The sequence below is a fragment of the Trachurus trachurus genome, assembly GCF_905171665.1.
Source record: "Trachurus trachurus genome assembly, chromosome: 24".
In the NCBI taxonomy this organism is placed as follows: Eukaryota; Metazoa; Chordata; class Actinopteri; order Carangiformes; family Carangidae; genus Trachurus; species Trachurus trachurus.
This window is the reverse complement of record NC_139910.1, coordinates 6,399,862-6,417,123: the sequence shown is the minus strand read 5'-3', so window position 1 is coordinate 6,417,123 and position 17,262 is coordinate 6,399,862. Positions and strand designations below refer to the sequence as shown.

Below are 17,262 nucleotides of genomic sequence, written 5' to 3'. Positions count from 1 at the left end.
TTTATACTGGTACATTTTAAAAACAGGTGAAAAGGTTTGAGCTCATTGAGGTCAGTTTGTCAAAAGCTTCACAACGTAAACTGTTGCTTCAATAAAACTTAGCTTCACTTTATCTAAAAACTGTTGAATTGATGTCGGGTCAAGAGTTTCAGGTGATAAGAGAAGGTGTGTGGGGGTAAAAAAAAAAGAAAAAAAAAAGGAGAGGAAAACAACCTGTCCTGTTGGAAAACGGCTTCAGATCAAGAGGTTTTACAGGAGAACTGTGTAATGGCAAATTTTGATATAACCCAGGGTATGCTTTAAGACTAGAGCACAAACATGTTATTCGAGTGAACATTCCTGTGCTGACAATTTATGTGGCCTTATCAGGGGAAGCAATATCCACACTTAGCAGGCCCGAGGTCAGGACCTGAAGAAACTCTTTGACACAGTGCCTGTTCTGTGTGGATTAACCACTCTCACTATCAGGTGGTAAAGCCAGGCATGGCTGTCAGGGCGCCATATATTTTGTCTGTTCAAAGCTTTGTTTTACTATAAGATAACGTGTCTCTAAACCTCTTCAGCTCACTCACTCACTGACTGTACTCCTGTTCGGTTGTTTGTGTGTGACTCCATTCATGAATGCCTTTATTAAAACTCAAGAAAGACAGCTGACGTGTCCAGTTATCCTTTTTTAATATTTTGGTGAAGGAACAACATTTTTTGCCACCACAATTGGTAAATGGGGGGAAAGAAAAGAGGGAGAGTGATGATGAATCCTAACCTCTTAAGATGTCACGGGTGGAAATGATGGAGCGGCGTCTCGAGACCTCGCTGAAGTGGATTTATGGAGGAGGAAAAGTGTTTGGACCAGCAGAGGTGAGCTGGATGCGTTTGTGGCGCTAAACAAAACGAAAGAAGAGAGAGAAGTTTCTGTGATTTATTTAATGTTTTATCAAGTTTTTCATATTGGAGGGGCGTCAAAGAAATCAAACGAATATTCATCGGATCAAGGATTTTGTCGAAGAAATAAAAATAGTTTACGTTTGTGATCATTACGTTCATTAAAGATTTACTCATTATGTTAACGGCCAGTTTAATCCAGTCACACATTTCCTTTAAAAATTCAAAATTATCAGGAATATGATATCATGTTTATAGAAATTGTGCTTATAAATCAATCAAAAATCAATCAGATGACTGCAGGCAGCACTGAAGGGGTCAAGTGTTTTGATGGATTGACAAAGACCAGTCACCGACCCCGCAGCTTTTACTTTTCTTTCTTTTTTTTTTAGCTTCTTTTAGCTCGTTGTTTTGGTTTTATGCCACATTAACGACGACAGTCTGAACATCAGTCTCACCTCTCAGCATCAAACGTGTTTTCAGGAGCAGCTGCTTTCTCTCCTCTGGTCCTGAGAAAACCTGCAGCAGCAGCAGCAGCTCGATGCAACAGGTTCAGACGTGTCTCTGACGGTCTTTTTTTTTTTTTTGTGGAGCCCTGAGGGGAGAGAAAATCAACACAACAAACATCAAATTACAACACGCCACAAAGTCTTCAGGGATTCAGTGGGCATCTGATAATAAATAGAATTTAAGGGTTTATTTATCTGTATTTGTGTATTAAAATCGACCAATGAACAGTAATGCACAGGGCTGATTGATTAAAGACATAAAAAATCATCTTAAATCAGTTTAAATTGTATTTAAAATACCAACGGGTCAGGTTTTAAGTCATCTACTGTCGGCGGGTTACCCAGAGTAGTCGACGATTCATTGATTTGATTCAGAGAACATCGGATTTTACATCAAATTTCTTTGTTTCCTAATAATTCATGATATATGGCCTGTTTTGACACAAACATCTGCCTCATTTCTGTTAATAAAACACTGAAAATGACGTGTAGGCCTGTCCTGACTTTGCAGGAATCACCCTCTACAGTTGCACCATCCAAATAAGCTGAGGTGAGTGCGTGAGTGAGCAGCATCTACAGTGATTCCTATTGGCTCCTTATCAGCTTATTGGCTCATAATGTCCATTCAAAAATCTTCAAAAGTGTGGGAGAACGTCCTGTTATTGTTATCTTATGCGAACTGAAGTATATTTCCTTTGTTTATTTGGGTGTTTTAGCTCTTTTCTAATCAGATTCAACTGTGAAAATTCACCCCTAACCTGCTGTCAGGAGGTCTGGTATGTGCCCGACATTAATTTCATCTGGATGTGACAACATAAAATGTTTGACATGTCTTCACAGTAAAAGAAAAGCAACCATTTCTGCTCCTCAGTGTCAGTGTTTATACCTCCTCCGTCCCTCCCTCCATCCATCCATCCATCCATCCTTCCCTCTGTGATCTCTGCAGTCAGAGCAGATCAGAGCTAAGTGAGGCTATCGGGTTTCTGCTCCCCTGGACGACTGCTTACAGGGGAGACGGAGCGGAACAGCCCTTTAACAAAGCAGAGTGGATCCTCCTGCTCTGTTGTCTGCAGCATTCCCCACATTTCTACCACGGTTTGCTACAGTTCCTGTGGCAAGAAGAAAGAAAGACAAGAGAGGGAGGGAAAGAGTGATGAACGTCTTGTTTCAAACAACTCATGGAGAGAGAGAGGATGACACACACCGACAGCGACAGAGAATAAAGACCTTTTACACCATGAAACAGCTCACAGTGAAAGCTCGGGTTATCTGAAGTGAATTATAATTATCATTATCATTATTGGTTGAATCTTCTGATTTGAAATAAACGATTACAGTATGAATAAAATCTGCCATTTCTTGCACCTCACGTCTCAGTTTCTTATGTGTCACCTTGAACTTGTGAACCCAATATTTTTTTTCATCATCTTGTAGGTTGCTTTAATTTGCACTATAAACATTTTAATTATTTCTGCACCATAAAAAATGTATGTTTAACTTCTGTGCTTGAAGTGATGAACACAATTAAACTGAACCTTCCCAACAGGTCACTGCTTCCTTTTCTCCAGACACTGTTTGATCATTTTTGAACCGTATCAATTTTTTTTACACTTTCTTTTGTTGTATTTCCTTTTTAATTTACATTATTGGTTTGCATTTTGATGTTAAACTTACATCACTGCAAGAAACTGCATCATTATATGCATTTCTACAGTACGTTTTACAGATGAGAAAAGAATGAGGCTATATATATAAATATATAATATGTGCACCATTCTCCAAACAGTACTTTCCAAACAAAGTGAACTGAAACAAATATTTAAAGTGAAAAATAACACCAACTGTGTGCAGCTTTAATCCAGAAACACTGGTATCAGCCACACTAACACACAGTATCACATCATATGTTTTCATTGTATGCACACTGGATTGGCCCGTTATTGAAGAAAACCTAAACCAAATGTCCACGACACTCACGTCTGTCTTTGTGTCTATATTCGGACAAAAAAGAACTTGCATCAACAAACCCCAGTGACAGGCTACATTAAATAAATCATTAAAGTGGTTGATCTGTTTGTCAGAGCCCCACGACCGACCGAGCAAATGTGTTGCAGCGTTTTTATGTGGCGGTTCGGGGGGAGTCGGGTTAAAAACACAGCTGTGGTTCTGGTTTATCCCCGGCGTTCGCTGCCAGAACTGTCAGCTGTGAGCGTGAACTGACTTGAGGTTTGTTTACCTCCCACACACTTGATTTGCATTAATTTCAACTGGGGGAGAAGTGGAAACTGTAACAGTGTGGACAGATCTGCAAAGGGTAAAAAATAAAACCTCCTTACTGTATGTTTCATATTATAGCTTCATTTAAAACGAACCTGATGGAGGGATAGAGTTTAATCATCATCACCGCTCTGCTCCGTCACTTCATCACTGACGTCATCTTCAGGGTTGTCAGGTGTCTGTACAGAGAGAGACAATGTGGAGATACAAGTGGTTTCACCCACTGAATTAAATAAAATAGCACCCATAAAGTGGGATGGACTCAGTTTGTGTAGGTTGAGAGAAAGATGGTGATTTATGCTAAAGGGATACTTCACCCAAAATCGATATTTCACCAATTTTCTACTCACCGTCATGCCAAGGAAGGGTTTGGAGAACTTTCAGAGTCATCAAAACGCTTTAGGAGTTCCAGGGGGGGTCCGGCTGGCAACGGGTTTTCATATAATGGCGGCGGATAGAGTTCACTTTTTTAAATCGTCCAAAACACACACTATGAAACATCCAGATACCTCCATACTGCTCGTCTGCACTGACCCAAGTGTCCTGAAGCCGCCACATGAAAAGTTGTTGGGAAAAAATTAATGTGATCTGTGTTTTTAGCCTTGTTGTAGCAGTAGCTCCCAGTGGCTGCGTGAGATTTGCTGCGAGATGTTCTTCCGTGTTTACATCATGCATCCAATGGTTTACAACAACGAACAAACATCTGGCAGCAAATCTCACGCAGCCACTGGGAGCTACTGCTACAACAAGGCTAAAAACAGAGATCAAATTCATTTTTTCTAAGCAACTTTTTCATGTGGCGGCTTCAGGACACTTGGGTCAGTACAGACGAGCAGTATGGAGGTATCTGGATGTTTCATAGTGTGTGTTTTGGACGATTCAAAAGTGAACTCTATCCACCGCCATTATATGAAAACCCGTTGCCAGCCGGACCCCCCCTGGAACTCCTAAAGTGTTTTGATGACTCCAAAAGTTCTCCAAACCCTTATTGGCATGACGGTGAGTAGAAAATTGGTGAATTATCCATTTTAGTTGTAGTATTCGTTTTAAATAAGTGCTTTTTTTCAGGTTGGAGGACCTTCGTTGTCCTGGTTACAATGATAAACAGTTGGTTAAAGTTGCAATCTCTTCAATATTCAGTGTTGTATCGACTCAGTGTGTTGCTCTTTGTGATTTCAATAATTTGATTGACAGGAAAAGGGAAAGGCTGCACGTACATGAATGTGTTTTAGGATTTCAAGTTGTTTCAGGGTCTTATCTAAGTTTTAGGAACTCATTTTAATTCCTGTTATTCTTTTATCTGCAGATCCTGCTGCTCCTGCGCCTGGATCTGCAGATAAAAGAATAACTTCACCACTTCTGCCAAGCCAACGAGCGGCTTCACATATTTCTCTAGAGTAAGCGTCACTTCGAGTGCACGCTAAGCCTCCCAACGTTTCACATTTAACACAACGGTGCCAACTATGCCACGCAGTCCGTCATCCGTCACTGCTCCTCGTGCCAACGCTTAAAAAACCTGACGCCACAGCAACAGGAGGAAGAAGAGGAGGAGGAGGAAGAAGACATGATCCTGAACTCACACTTTCATCTTCATCAAAAACACTAATCATTTGACGTCTATTTAATTAACTCATTGAGTGCCATTGACGTCTATGGACGTCAATCAAAATCCAACGCTTGAGTGCCATTGACGTCCATAGACGTCAAATGCAGTTTTCTGCGGCTGGTAAATGGGGACGCTCTCGCGCACACTCTGAGTAATTTTGGGGCTTCTGGGATGTGTAGAACCAATGAGACTGTAGATCAGAGCAAGAAGTGAAGAAGAAGGAGAAGACGAGCGCGATCGGTACGGAGATAAAAAAGTCGGAAAAAGTTTCTATTTCTAGAGAAAACGACGGGCAGAGCCTGGAACAAGTGTAACGTGGAGCTGGAGGAAAGCTTAGCCACGGATAGCTACTGTTAGCATAGCTCCAGCGTGAAGTGATCAGAGGAGGCAGGAAAGGTAAACTCATCTAGATGATCAGCACCGAAATGCCGAAGCGAAAGCGGAGGCGGATCGCGGAGTCAGTGACCGACGTGACGACGAACCGAGAGATCAGCGCGGTGAGTCGCTGCCGCGTCCAGCACAGAGGCTGAAGACGCCACGACGTCTCCCTCCCTCCTTCAAAGACGAGGGGATGCAGCAGGAGGAGAAGGAGGAGAGGAGAGGGGAGGGGGGAGGAGAGGGAGGGGAGGGGGGCGTAGGAGAGGCTGAGGGGGCAGCAACCGCTCGTACTTGTTGTATTTTAGTAGTTGCTGTTGTTGTTGTTGTTTTTTTTTTTTTTTTGGGGGGGGTGTCAATGAAAAAACATGTGAAATGAAACTTTCAGATGTCTTACATGTTTTTGAAGCCAAAATTAAAACAGATAAATCACTGTTTTTCTTGAGAGACTCTCTTTCACAAAAATGCATTTTTCTCAGCTTTCTAGAAAAAAAGTGGTCTTTTTGGTGCAACCAGGCTCTATTTAGCTTAAGATATATCAAGAATGGAACAAGGTACAAACAAATGGTTTTTTCCCTAGTTAAATAGAGAGTCTCCTCTTTCCTTTGAGCTGTTTGGTGTTTTCAGAGTCATAGTACAAAATATTCTCTGGGTCTTGACATATTACTCAAAATGCCCCAGAACGCTGGCACATGGCACTGACCATTTTATAAAAGGGCTGGCACTCAATGAGTTAATCTCCAACAGTAGATAGTCAAATTTAAAACCAAATATTAGAGCTCTGTTGAATTCCTGGTGACACTTTATAATAAGTTCACACTATTAAGCATTAATTAATACTGAATTCATCATTTATAACACATAAATATTCACTAGTATGTAGTTTATAAGCACAGTTAAAAATGTTTTACTCATCATTGATAAGCACTAACTATTTATAAACTCTTAATAATGTGTACTTATTATAAAGTGTTACCAAATTCCTTAATAAATGTCAGATTGTAACGTAACCCCCACATCTTTTTCCTTTTCACTAGTGACAATTATGTTTACAATGTGTGTGTTTTTTTAGGTTTAGGTCCTTGTTCACAACTTAAAACCCATTTTTGTTCCTTGGCTTTCAACCCCAACTCTGCTCGTTTTAGTGTTTTATTGTTTTAACATTATTATTGTTTTATTGTTTTTATGTTTTATGTCTTACGTTCTATTCTTATTTATGTACAGCACTTTGTTCCAGCTGTGGCTGTTTTTAAAGTGCTTTATAAATAAAGTTGAGCTGACTTGAGTACTTATAACTTATTATGCTTTTACTTCTGTTTTATTATACTTTTGTTTTCTTGGATGGTGTTTTAAGCACTTTTTTTATTATTGACTATGTGCCTCTCTGTCTCTTTTAATTCATTACTAGACTCCTAGAGAGCCTGTTTGGTTTGTGCACAAATGGAAATCTCCATCTCAATCTCAATATCAACCTTAATCTCATCTCAAGACAAGTATTTTCTCACAAGTCTTTCCAGCCTCCAGCCGGTCGTCTCCCAACCTCAGCTGTCTGTTTATTCCTCCGAGGCAGCGAACGGGTGAACGCCTCGGCCTGAAACTCTGCAGCGCTGCATCTACGAGTCTGATCTGGGACGATGGACGGATCCCATCGACGGCTGCTGCGATTTTATTTTGAAGAGAAAAGACAGTCGAGAGAGAGAGAGAATAAAACACAAACACAGATACAGAGTCCAGTGCTGCTCTGAGGAATGTGTGTGTGTGTGTGTGTGTGTGTGTGTGTGTGTGTGTGTGTGTGTGTGTGTGTGTGTGTGTGTGTGTGTGTGTGTGTGTGTGTGTGTGTGTGTGTGTGTGTGTGTGTAGGATGGACAGAGTCTTCTACAATAGTCGGATTAAGTATCACCTCTTTCAAATGTCAACAGCGCCTCACACACACACACACACACACACACACACACACACACACACACACACACACACACACACACACACACACACACACACACACACACACACACACACACTTGAGCAGAGAGCTCATGTCGTGTCTCAGCCTGGACCTCCGGACTACTGGGAGGTAACGCTAAAACAAACACAGACTTACCTGGACAGGTAACCTGAGACCAGATCCACCTTGAACCCCCTTTTTCCTCCATAACCCTAACCCTCCTCCTTCTCCTCCTCCTCCTCCCATTTCCTGCCCGAGTCCCACAAGCATTAGCAAGCACCTCAGGCTGTGTGTGTGTGTGTGTGTGTGTGTGTGTGTTGTTAATGGAGGTGAGGACCGAACAGGTAGAGGAGGAGGAGGAGGAGGATGAAGAGTGATTGGTGAGGTGTGAATCTGGGTGGACAGGTGATCTATGGCCACAGTGAAAAGAGGAAAAGACGGAGTTTAAAAGGATTTCTGAGCAGCCTAAAGGTTAGAGATCAGAGGATCGCTGGTTCAAATCCCACAAATCCCACCAACTAAAGAGGAGGTTTGAGTTGGGAGTTTTTTTTTTTTTTTTTTTTAAAGTTTAATCTTAAAGGAAAATTACAGCTGTGTAAATTCTGTAGTTTTTTTTTAAAGGTGCTTTAGTCAAGGTTATAAATGTTTTTTGAAAATAAAGACGACACTTTGAGATTTGTCTCCTCTTGTATCTTTGCAGGGTCACAGGGTCTGAGACACATTCAGACTAAATACTCACATTTACTCTTTCACATCAGAGAAGAAACAGTTTGTATTTTTCTAACTATAAACTCCATCTTGATATAAAATATATAAAAAATGACATTTATATAAAGATAATAATTAGCTCAGTGATCACTTGACTTTTGCTCTTCATTCCTTCTCTCACTCTAAGCCGGTGCATATTCTCATTTGCCCAGGTCATAGTATTTCAAAGGAGGTTAAATCGAAAGCAACTGGACTTAGTTATTTGTCTAGGAACACAAATAACTAAGTCCAGTTGCTTTCAATTTAACCTCCTTTGAAAGAAATTCTCTCACTCTGTGGAGCAATAAAGATAATTTCAACTTTTGAGTTTTGAAGGAAATGTTATAACTTTTAACATTTTTTGATTCATGTTTTCATTAATGGCTGCAGATTCACCAGGGAACAGGAGGAAGTTAAGATCAGCGGTGGTGGACGGCGCAGATTAGGGTTTATACCACAAAAGTGAGACAGAGTTGTTTTAGAGGTAAATTAATGCAAAACCGCTGATGCACGTTCCCGTTGGGAGCAGTTTTTCATCAAGCAGTCTCTGTATTTCCCTCTAAAACAACTCTGTCTGGTAACGTTCTGTTATTATCTCATAGCGTGGTGAATGTGCAGGTCACAACTTGTCCACCAGAGCGTTTTGGAGTTGTTGGATTGTGTATTTGATGAGTTTGATGCGGGAAACCAAGAAATCCCATGAGCCCACGTAGCGTAGCTCTGAGCAGCTCACGGCTCTGCTCCGCCTTTCTAAAAATAGCTTGCACTGACAATTAAAGGTGACGAACCTACTGCTATGACTATAGGGATTATGGCAATGGGCCAATTTGCCAAAATGTTGAACTATCGTTTTAAAAGCCTCTACACTGGATCTCTTTCACCTGTGGTAGATGTTTTTTATTTTTTTTTAATCATCAAAGTTATTTTGACATGTGACAGTGTGCACATCACAGGTCAAATCCATTTAGCTGCTTGGGTTTCAAGGTGTTGGTCCCACTGTCCCTGTTATTAATCTTATATAATGTACGTACCTCCTCCACGTCTTCTTCACCACAGGTCTGTGCGGGTTTAATTCAATGCCGTCCATCAACTTGTACAGATTTTTACACTGAAATGACAACAAACACACCTCAGCGTTTTAGTGTCGTTTTGTGCATGACGTTACCTGGCTGTGTTGTTTGGGATTTCTCACCGTGCCGGCCTGAGGAGCGTTTTGTGTGGCACCTCTTTGCCGTGACAAAACAAAGTGAGAGCCCGAGCACGGTAACCTGAAACCATCTGTCTGAAAACACAGCGACAGTTTGAGATGCAGCAGGAAGGAACTCCCTGGGTTTAGATACAGTGCGTTCAGAAAGTCTTCACACCTCTGCAGCTTTGTGCTAAAATCATTAAAACACCTGTTCACCTCATGATTCTGTACTTAAAGGGACAGTTTAACATTTTGGTAACTTCTCCTGTCACCATAATCCCTATAGTCATAGCAGTAGGTCCATCACTGTATGTACAGTATGTAACATTACAAGATGGAGTTGTTTTCGAGGCAAATGCAGCCAGAACTACATTCTAGACACGGAATATTTGCTTCATCTATCTTAATGTTACATAATTATACATGATTATCTCATAGCGTGGTGAATGTGCAGGTCACAACTTGTCCACCAGAGCGTTTTGGAGTTGTTGGATTGTGTATTTGATGAGTTTGATGAGGGACAGGGGACCTGTACCGTTCACCTCCATTGTGTTCACTGAGCAGCTCACGTCTCTGCCCCGCCGATCTCAAAACAACATGCACCGATAATTAAAGGTAATGAACCTATACTGCTATGACTATAGGGATTATGGTGAGAGGAGGATTTGCCAAAATGTTGAACTACCCCTTTAACATCCCATAATGACAAAGGAAAAACCAAATTCAGACCGTTCAGTCGAAGCACCTGTGCCTAAAGCCTAAAGCTTTGCCACATCTGGATTTAGGGATTTTCTGCCTGTCTTCTCTGAGGATCTGAGGAGTGATTGATCTGTTTGTCAGAGGAAATCGACCGAATGTGTTGCTGCGTTTTGCGGGTTGCGGGTGGAAAACACAGCTGTGGTTCTGGTTTATCCCAGCGTTGCACGAGGACGTCAGTGGACGCCATTTTCAGGTCTATCCAGAGACGCTGAACTGGGTTCAACTCTGGGCCACTCGAGGACATTCACACAGCTTTCTTCTGTCTTTGGCTGTGTGAGCTCTGGGTCTTTGTCCAGCTGAGATGGTCTTGGGCAGGTGATGAGCAGTGCCCGGTTTCCTCCAGACGTGATGTTGAGAACAGAGGCCCAACAGCTCAAGATTTCCTTTTAACCCCTCTTTTTTTTTTTTTTTTTTACAGACTTTGGCTGAGAAGAAGGGTCTTATGATCTGGTCCGGAGCTGCAGTGGCTGTTGGAAGTTTCATCTCACAGGAAATCAGGAGCAGGATACGCAAAGTCATCTGTGACACTTTCTATAGTAAATCAAACAATCAATCAGGTGAATTTAGCACTAGTGGACTCCAACCAAGTTGTGGATCCCTTAAATAGATGATCAAGACAACCTGAGCTAGATTTCGAGTGACTGAAGAGCCACTGGTGTCGATTTAAAGAGGAACTATGCAGGATTTATAGCTTAACTATTCTACATTTTTACCTAAATTAAACAGCTTCGGAGTAATTGGTGTGATGGTTAAATCAATGACTTGTAACTAGTTCCAGGGAGAATGGAGGCTCTCTGCCTTCCACCTAGCGTCTCTTGGCTGAAAACCAACCTTGTAAGATCAGAGCCTCCGACCCGGTGTCCCAGCTCTCGTCTCTGCGGCACCGCCACACAAACGTAACGCGCCCCGTAACCCGTAATCTCTTGTTGATGACAGATAAGACTACACAAATATACACATGGTAACATTGTATATGGTATATGACGTTATCTACCATTCGATTGATCGATTTCTTGCCGGCTTTGTTAAAAAACAAATGCACATGGCTGAGAGGAGGGTTAGCAAGACCGTGGAAAAGCGACCAGCCTTGCATGGTTCCTCTTCTAAAATTCTAATATGCACATTTTTCTTCGTCATTACGGGGTAATGAGTGATGATCGATGAGGGAAATTAGTGAATTAAAATGATTTTGGCCTCCACTCAACAGAATGTGAGGGGGTCTGAACACTTTGTGAATGCACTGCAGGCTGATGCACCAATGGAAAAAGTCCTCCAAACTGAAAATGCCCATGTAAATGCATCAAGGAGCCAAGTCTGCAGAGAAAGTCACAGCCATGAATGAAAATGAGTAGAGAAATAGAAAAATAAACAAAAACCAGAAACTGTGCAGCTGATGTTTTTGATTGGAGACATTATGACAGTTGTTTACCACGTGAGTGTGAGGCTGCACCAACCACGTCAACACAGCGGACCTGGTTGTGGCGAGTCGCTCGCGCTGCCTGGGCTCCGGCCTCGGAGAGTCTCTGCATGCGGACTGTGGGAGAACAGGTGGGCATAGTTTCTGTCAAACAGAGGGAGATTGATGGAGTGGGTTAGAGCAGTGGCCGGGGGTATTCTCTTACAGTAATGGCAGAGACAGAGACAGCTGGACTCAGCACATTGGACTCTGTGTGTGCATGTGTGCATATGTGCATACTTGTGGCAGCTCAGTATATATATGTGTGTGTGTGTCTGTGTGTGTGTGTGTGTGTCTATATGGAGATGCATTGTGCTCTTCCTGAGACAACATGAAGATATGAAGCCACAACGGGACAGAAACTGAACATTCACATTTAAAATGCAGCAACAAACATTTATATTCTTTTCTTATTCAGGTGTTTTTGGGTGAAATAACTCATTTTTTATACAGTTAATTAAGTTTTTATGCCAGTTTCTCTCAAAATAAGTACAAACATATATTTATTCTACATGAAGTCAAGCAATTGTTAGATTTCCTAGATAAAATGAAATGTCTTCATCTCCTCTCAGTCTGTCGGTCTGCAGTCATCTGACGACTCTGGCGACCTCTTGAGGCCTTCGGTGGAAATGTTTTACATTAACTGTCTGTACAACCAACATGAATGAATCTGACATCTGTAGATACATTTGCTACATGACACAATTAATCAATTTTAAAAAAAAAAGAAAGAAAACAGAGCAGCTCAAAGTAATGTAATATAATATAATTCTAATGTAGAAATGCGACTTCACTAACTTTACTGGTGTTGTTTGATTTTAGTAAATGAAATGCTTATATTTTTATATTATTATTTATATATATTTTTATTTATTGATAGTTTAATCTTTTCTTGTTAGTTTTGTTCAAATTTTTTCTTAGTTAAAAAACAAACACCAGAGCTGAGGAGGAGGACGTCTGCTCGTCTGCTCACACCACAGAGATGAGACAGAGGTCGATGGACGGGTCAACAAAATGTTGGACTTATCATTGTTTGTTTTTGTGTTTCAAACTGTGAGTCAGTGCTTGTGTTTTGTTTTATTTAAGCATGACTACGACGGACAGTCAACCTCACTGTCACTTTGATTTAACCGCTTGCAAAAACCAACATGTTGGTGTATTTACTGTTTTTTTTTTAGGTTTTTTTTCCTCTATTTTCTCTTTTTGACTTTTACTTTTTAGAAATAGAAGAAGAGGAGGTAAGATTAAACCTTTAATGAGAGTTTTGACAGATATTCCCTCTTGAAAATCCAGGCATTTTCACTGGATATTGAAATATTTCTCTGTAATTTTGTCACATTCTTCCTAATTTCTTCATTTCTGATCATTTCAGATACTAAAATTCTCACACTGACAAAGACGTTCCTGTCAACTCACTCACCCTAAGAGGACATACTTGCATTTTTTCAGTCAAGAGGACTTCAGAGGTGCCAACACTGCCACTCGTATCCTATAATAACATGAGTTTGACACAATGAAGCCAACCTGTTTAGCATTTTTATCCATTCATTTCACCTTTTTTTTTCTAAACACTGAAACCGCCGACCACATGTTCGACGCACAGGCAGCGGTTTTTTTTCTCACATCCGTGTGCAACAGTTGTAACAAATCCATGCACACACAAAGCAGTAAAATACCTGTACTGTGTGCAGTGTGTTTAATCACACATCCTTCACAACCACAGAGCTGCACAATGGCCCAGTCAAGGCCAAGTCACTTAAGCAATTCTTTAATCAAAAGAAAAATGCACTCAATTTAAGAAACAATGTGTTTTTTTTCTTTTAAGTGTTGTGCAGTTTATGACGGTCTTCCTCTAATACGTCGCCATAAAAGCTCCGTCGCTTTGTGTCCATCTGATGGGACCTTCTGTCCAGTGTTGCTGTAATTGAAAACACACAAAGCACACGATGGCGTTCTTGAAGGAGCAATAATTGAGGTTTTTCTTGTCCGTGATAAAAAACAGTGACCATGATATGTTTTTTGGGGCCTGATCAGGTTTTTTAATCAGAGGAAGGAAACTCAAACTGTTCAAACTGTTTACATGACTGCAGATAATAATGTATTTGTAATATTATTATTATTATTATTGTGGGGGCGCTCTTATGCCACAAACTATTGATAGGTTTAATGTGGTTTAATGTGTAACTGTGGCCTTTCCCTTTTTTTTCGCAGTGTTTATGCATTTGTTTGTGTTTTTCTTTCACTTTTCACATTTCTTTATGTCACATATACAAATTGGCAAATGTTAAGTATTTTTCTGTATTTGTATACGGTAGGCCATACAGAAAAAAAGAATTATGAAAAATGCAACAACTGAAAAAAAGCAATAACAAAGTACTGGAAACAAATAATAAGAATTCATCTTAAAAACCAATACTGAGACGACATAACAGACAGAATATGAGTATATTTTGTTAATGTTACATGATAATCTGACAGATTTTTCCAGTTTATTCTCACTGTGCTGTGTGTTGACGCTGTCCGCGGTGCTGAAGTTACAGATTTATATGAACTCTAATCTGACATAAAAAGTCTGTTCAGTAAATCTCTTTGTGTGGAATATATCTTTTTATTGAAATGTGCATATTACAAAACATTTTGTTATCCATTTATAAGTACATTTAAAACGATGATATTCGGTGCACTGTCAGTGAAGCCTTATCTTTAAAAAAAAAAAGGTAAATTTTTTCTATGACAGACTTAAACCTGATTTTCCTGGATAATTTATTTTTCTAAAATTTGAATTAAGCCTCATTGTGATTTCAGAGGGCATTTGTTGGCCTTGATATCAACTGTATTTTTGTTATAATTTCAAGGTTTCTCTTCTTTTATTCTGTTTTTTTAAGCTTTTTTTGACCGATAAAAAAAAAAAAAAGATTTGCATTGCATGTCCTGTCAGCAAAAAGATTTTGAGACTGTGTCATGTGTTATTTATTTTTTACTGTCTTTTCATGTCTGGGACAGAGGAGGGGAGATAAAAGAGCAAGGGCTTTAAAAAAAAAATTTGAATCTTCTAATGAATACCACTCTGAGTGGAGTATTTATTTGTAGTCACCTGTTAATCTTGTCTGTATTAATACAATTCATAATGCACTCAGAGGATGTGGAGTTTTTGCTTGACCTCTCTTTAAAAAGGACAGTCCAAAATGTGGCTGAATGATTACAAAAATGAAGAGAGTAGAGAAAAAAAGAAAGAAGAACACAAAAAAACGTTTAAACAATTCAGACATCTTCAGCTGTAATATATTGTGTATTATGTTTTTGGTTTCTTTTAGTCGTAGCTCGTGAGTGCAGCAGCCAGGCTTAGAAAAAAAAGGGGAACATTTCTAAATTGAGGTCTGACAGTGGGATATTGATTGTGCGGCGAACCTTGGACGCCACAGACCCTACACTTCTCCACCTCCATGTGAAGTATTGTTGTGGTCCCACTTTATGGAGGAGGCCGACCTTCAACTTGCAAGAACGCCGAACAAAACCGGTGCATTTAGTGTCTCTCGTGTGAAACAACGAGATGTGTTGTTATTACAGCTGGGGGGGAGGGGTGGACGGTTATTTCTCCAAAGCATCCGTCTGCTTTTGTTTAGCAAGAGAACAAGTGAGAAATGTGAGGTAAAAGAGTCCATTAAAAGTCCATTTGAGGATTTTCTACCTTCAGTTACACGAGCGAATCAGTACTCAAAGAGAGACTATATATAGATACTGTATATAAAATTGGTTGGTTGGTTTTTCCACCAGCAGCCAATCATGTTACTCAGGATGAGTGAAATCCTGGTTGTCACTGCAGACAGACTTACTGACTAACACTGCATTTAAATATTAATAATAATGATAATATTTCAATGAGTCAATGGCACCAAATATTTTGTTAGTGAATGATACATTTCCTCTTTAATCAGATTTATTTGTGTCTCTGAGTGAATTTAAATGAGCTGACGGAAACTGTTCATTTAAGAAGGGTAGAGGCACTCACTTTCTTTTGCACTTTATGCCCTTTGAGAGACAAAGATGTGCTAAGTATGTAACAGTTAACACATAATAATGACTACCTGTTCTTGTATGGAGAAACATAACAAGTTTGCCATGTACCAAGCCTTGGAAAGTTCAATAAAAACTTGAATAAAAAAAAAAGAAGGGTATAGGCAAAATAAAATGAAGCTTCAGTTTACACCTTTTCGGTCAAGGTACATTTGTTTTGTTGTGTATTTATACTTTAAGGGGAAAAAAAGAAATTAATTATTGTTTGTTGTTAATTGATGTTTAAAACATACAGTATGTGTATATTATGTTGTTTATTGATGTGTGAACTTGATTTTACAAGACTGAAATAAACTTTTAATCCAGGTGTGTCTGACCGTTGCTGGCAGGTCAGACACACCTGGATTAATCAGTTGGTCCAATAATGTAAGAAGGAAATCAACGAGCTGGCTTAATTCAGGAAGTAGTGGAGCTGTGCATAAAGCCCATTGTTCACTTATTGGACAGATTGTCCTTCTGATGGAGGAAGAGCAAATGTAACTACAAATCATGAGTTTTACTTTCACAGTAGTAAAACTAAAGAGGAACCACTTCCCTCAGAGTTACAACCAAACCACGGGGAGTTACTCAGCTCATTATTGATTATCAGCTTCATATCAGCGGTTTATTGTATTTGGTGACGTCATCATCATCAAACTTTTATCAACTCTAACAGTCACTTTGTTTTCGTGGATGGATGGATCATCTGCTTTGAGTTGGTGATCAACAGCGCCCTCCTCAGGCCGTCACCTGGTACCAGAGACTCTGATGGATTTTGTCCAGATTTTATCAATGGAAACCACTGTGAGAGAACTGTGGTTAATTTGTTGATTTACAGGTATAAATGCCTCTTTTCACCGATTTATAGAATATTATATGTTTTTGTTTATCCCCAAAACACTTCAATTAACATTTTAATTAACTCAAAGCTCTACTTTCGTCTTCTACTGGATAACATTATGACAAATACATATAGTGGATGAAAAAGTTGATTATTTCGGTCTGAAACATGTAGAAATATAAAGTATACAGGGCAATTATATGAAAGTGCAACAATTATTATTATCATCATATTATATTATAATTATTGCAATTAATTTGTTATTTTCCCAACGGATGGATTGTGTGTTTGGTGTAAATAAGTGGAAAATTCCCATTAAAAAATCCTAAAACTCAAACATATTCAATTTACTGTGATATTATATAAACATAGTGAAAAACCAGATAGAAATGAAATGTTGTGGAATAAAATACTAGCTGTTTAGTCGTGTTGAAGTAGCCCTGTGGGTTTTTTTTTGTTTATTGTTACATCATTGGGGTATTAAGAAGAACAAAATGTTTTAATATTTTTTCCTTTTCCTCATTGTCTGAATTTAAGTTGTGTGATTACATTAGTGGGATTTTGTGACATCACAATTGTTTTGGGAGCAAATCATGATTCGGTAAGTAAACAAGTCTGGTGTG

General features: G+C 39.6%; 1 protein-coding gene across 1 annotated transcript; it reads right to left on the bottom strand.

The window, feature by feature from the left end:
- Window positions 1-3,781: 3,781 nt before the first annotated feature.
- On the bottom strand, window positions 3,782-14,670 carry LOC311007131 (uncharacterized protein; the record flags this gene model as incomplete). The annotated part of the gene is made up of 6 exons (XM_084000219.1): window positions 13,166-14,670; window positions 11,719-11,850; window positions 9,373-9,449; window positions 7,932-8,004; window positions 7,751-7,843; window positions 3,782-3,847 (listed from the first exon to the last, which is right to left on the bottom strand). The coding sequence occupies exons 1-6, from the start codon at window positions 13,184-13,186 to the stop codon at window positions 3,782-3,784; spliced, it is 462 nt and encodes a 153-aa protein (XP_083856345.1). The 5' UTR covers window positions 13,187-14,670.
- Window positions 14,671-17,262: the final 2,592 nt, after the last annotated feature.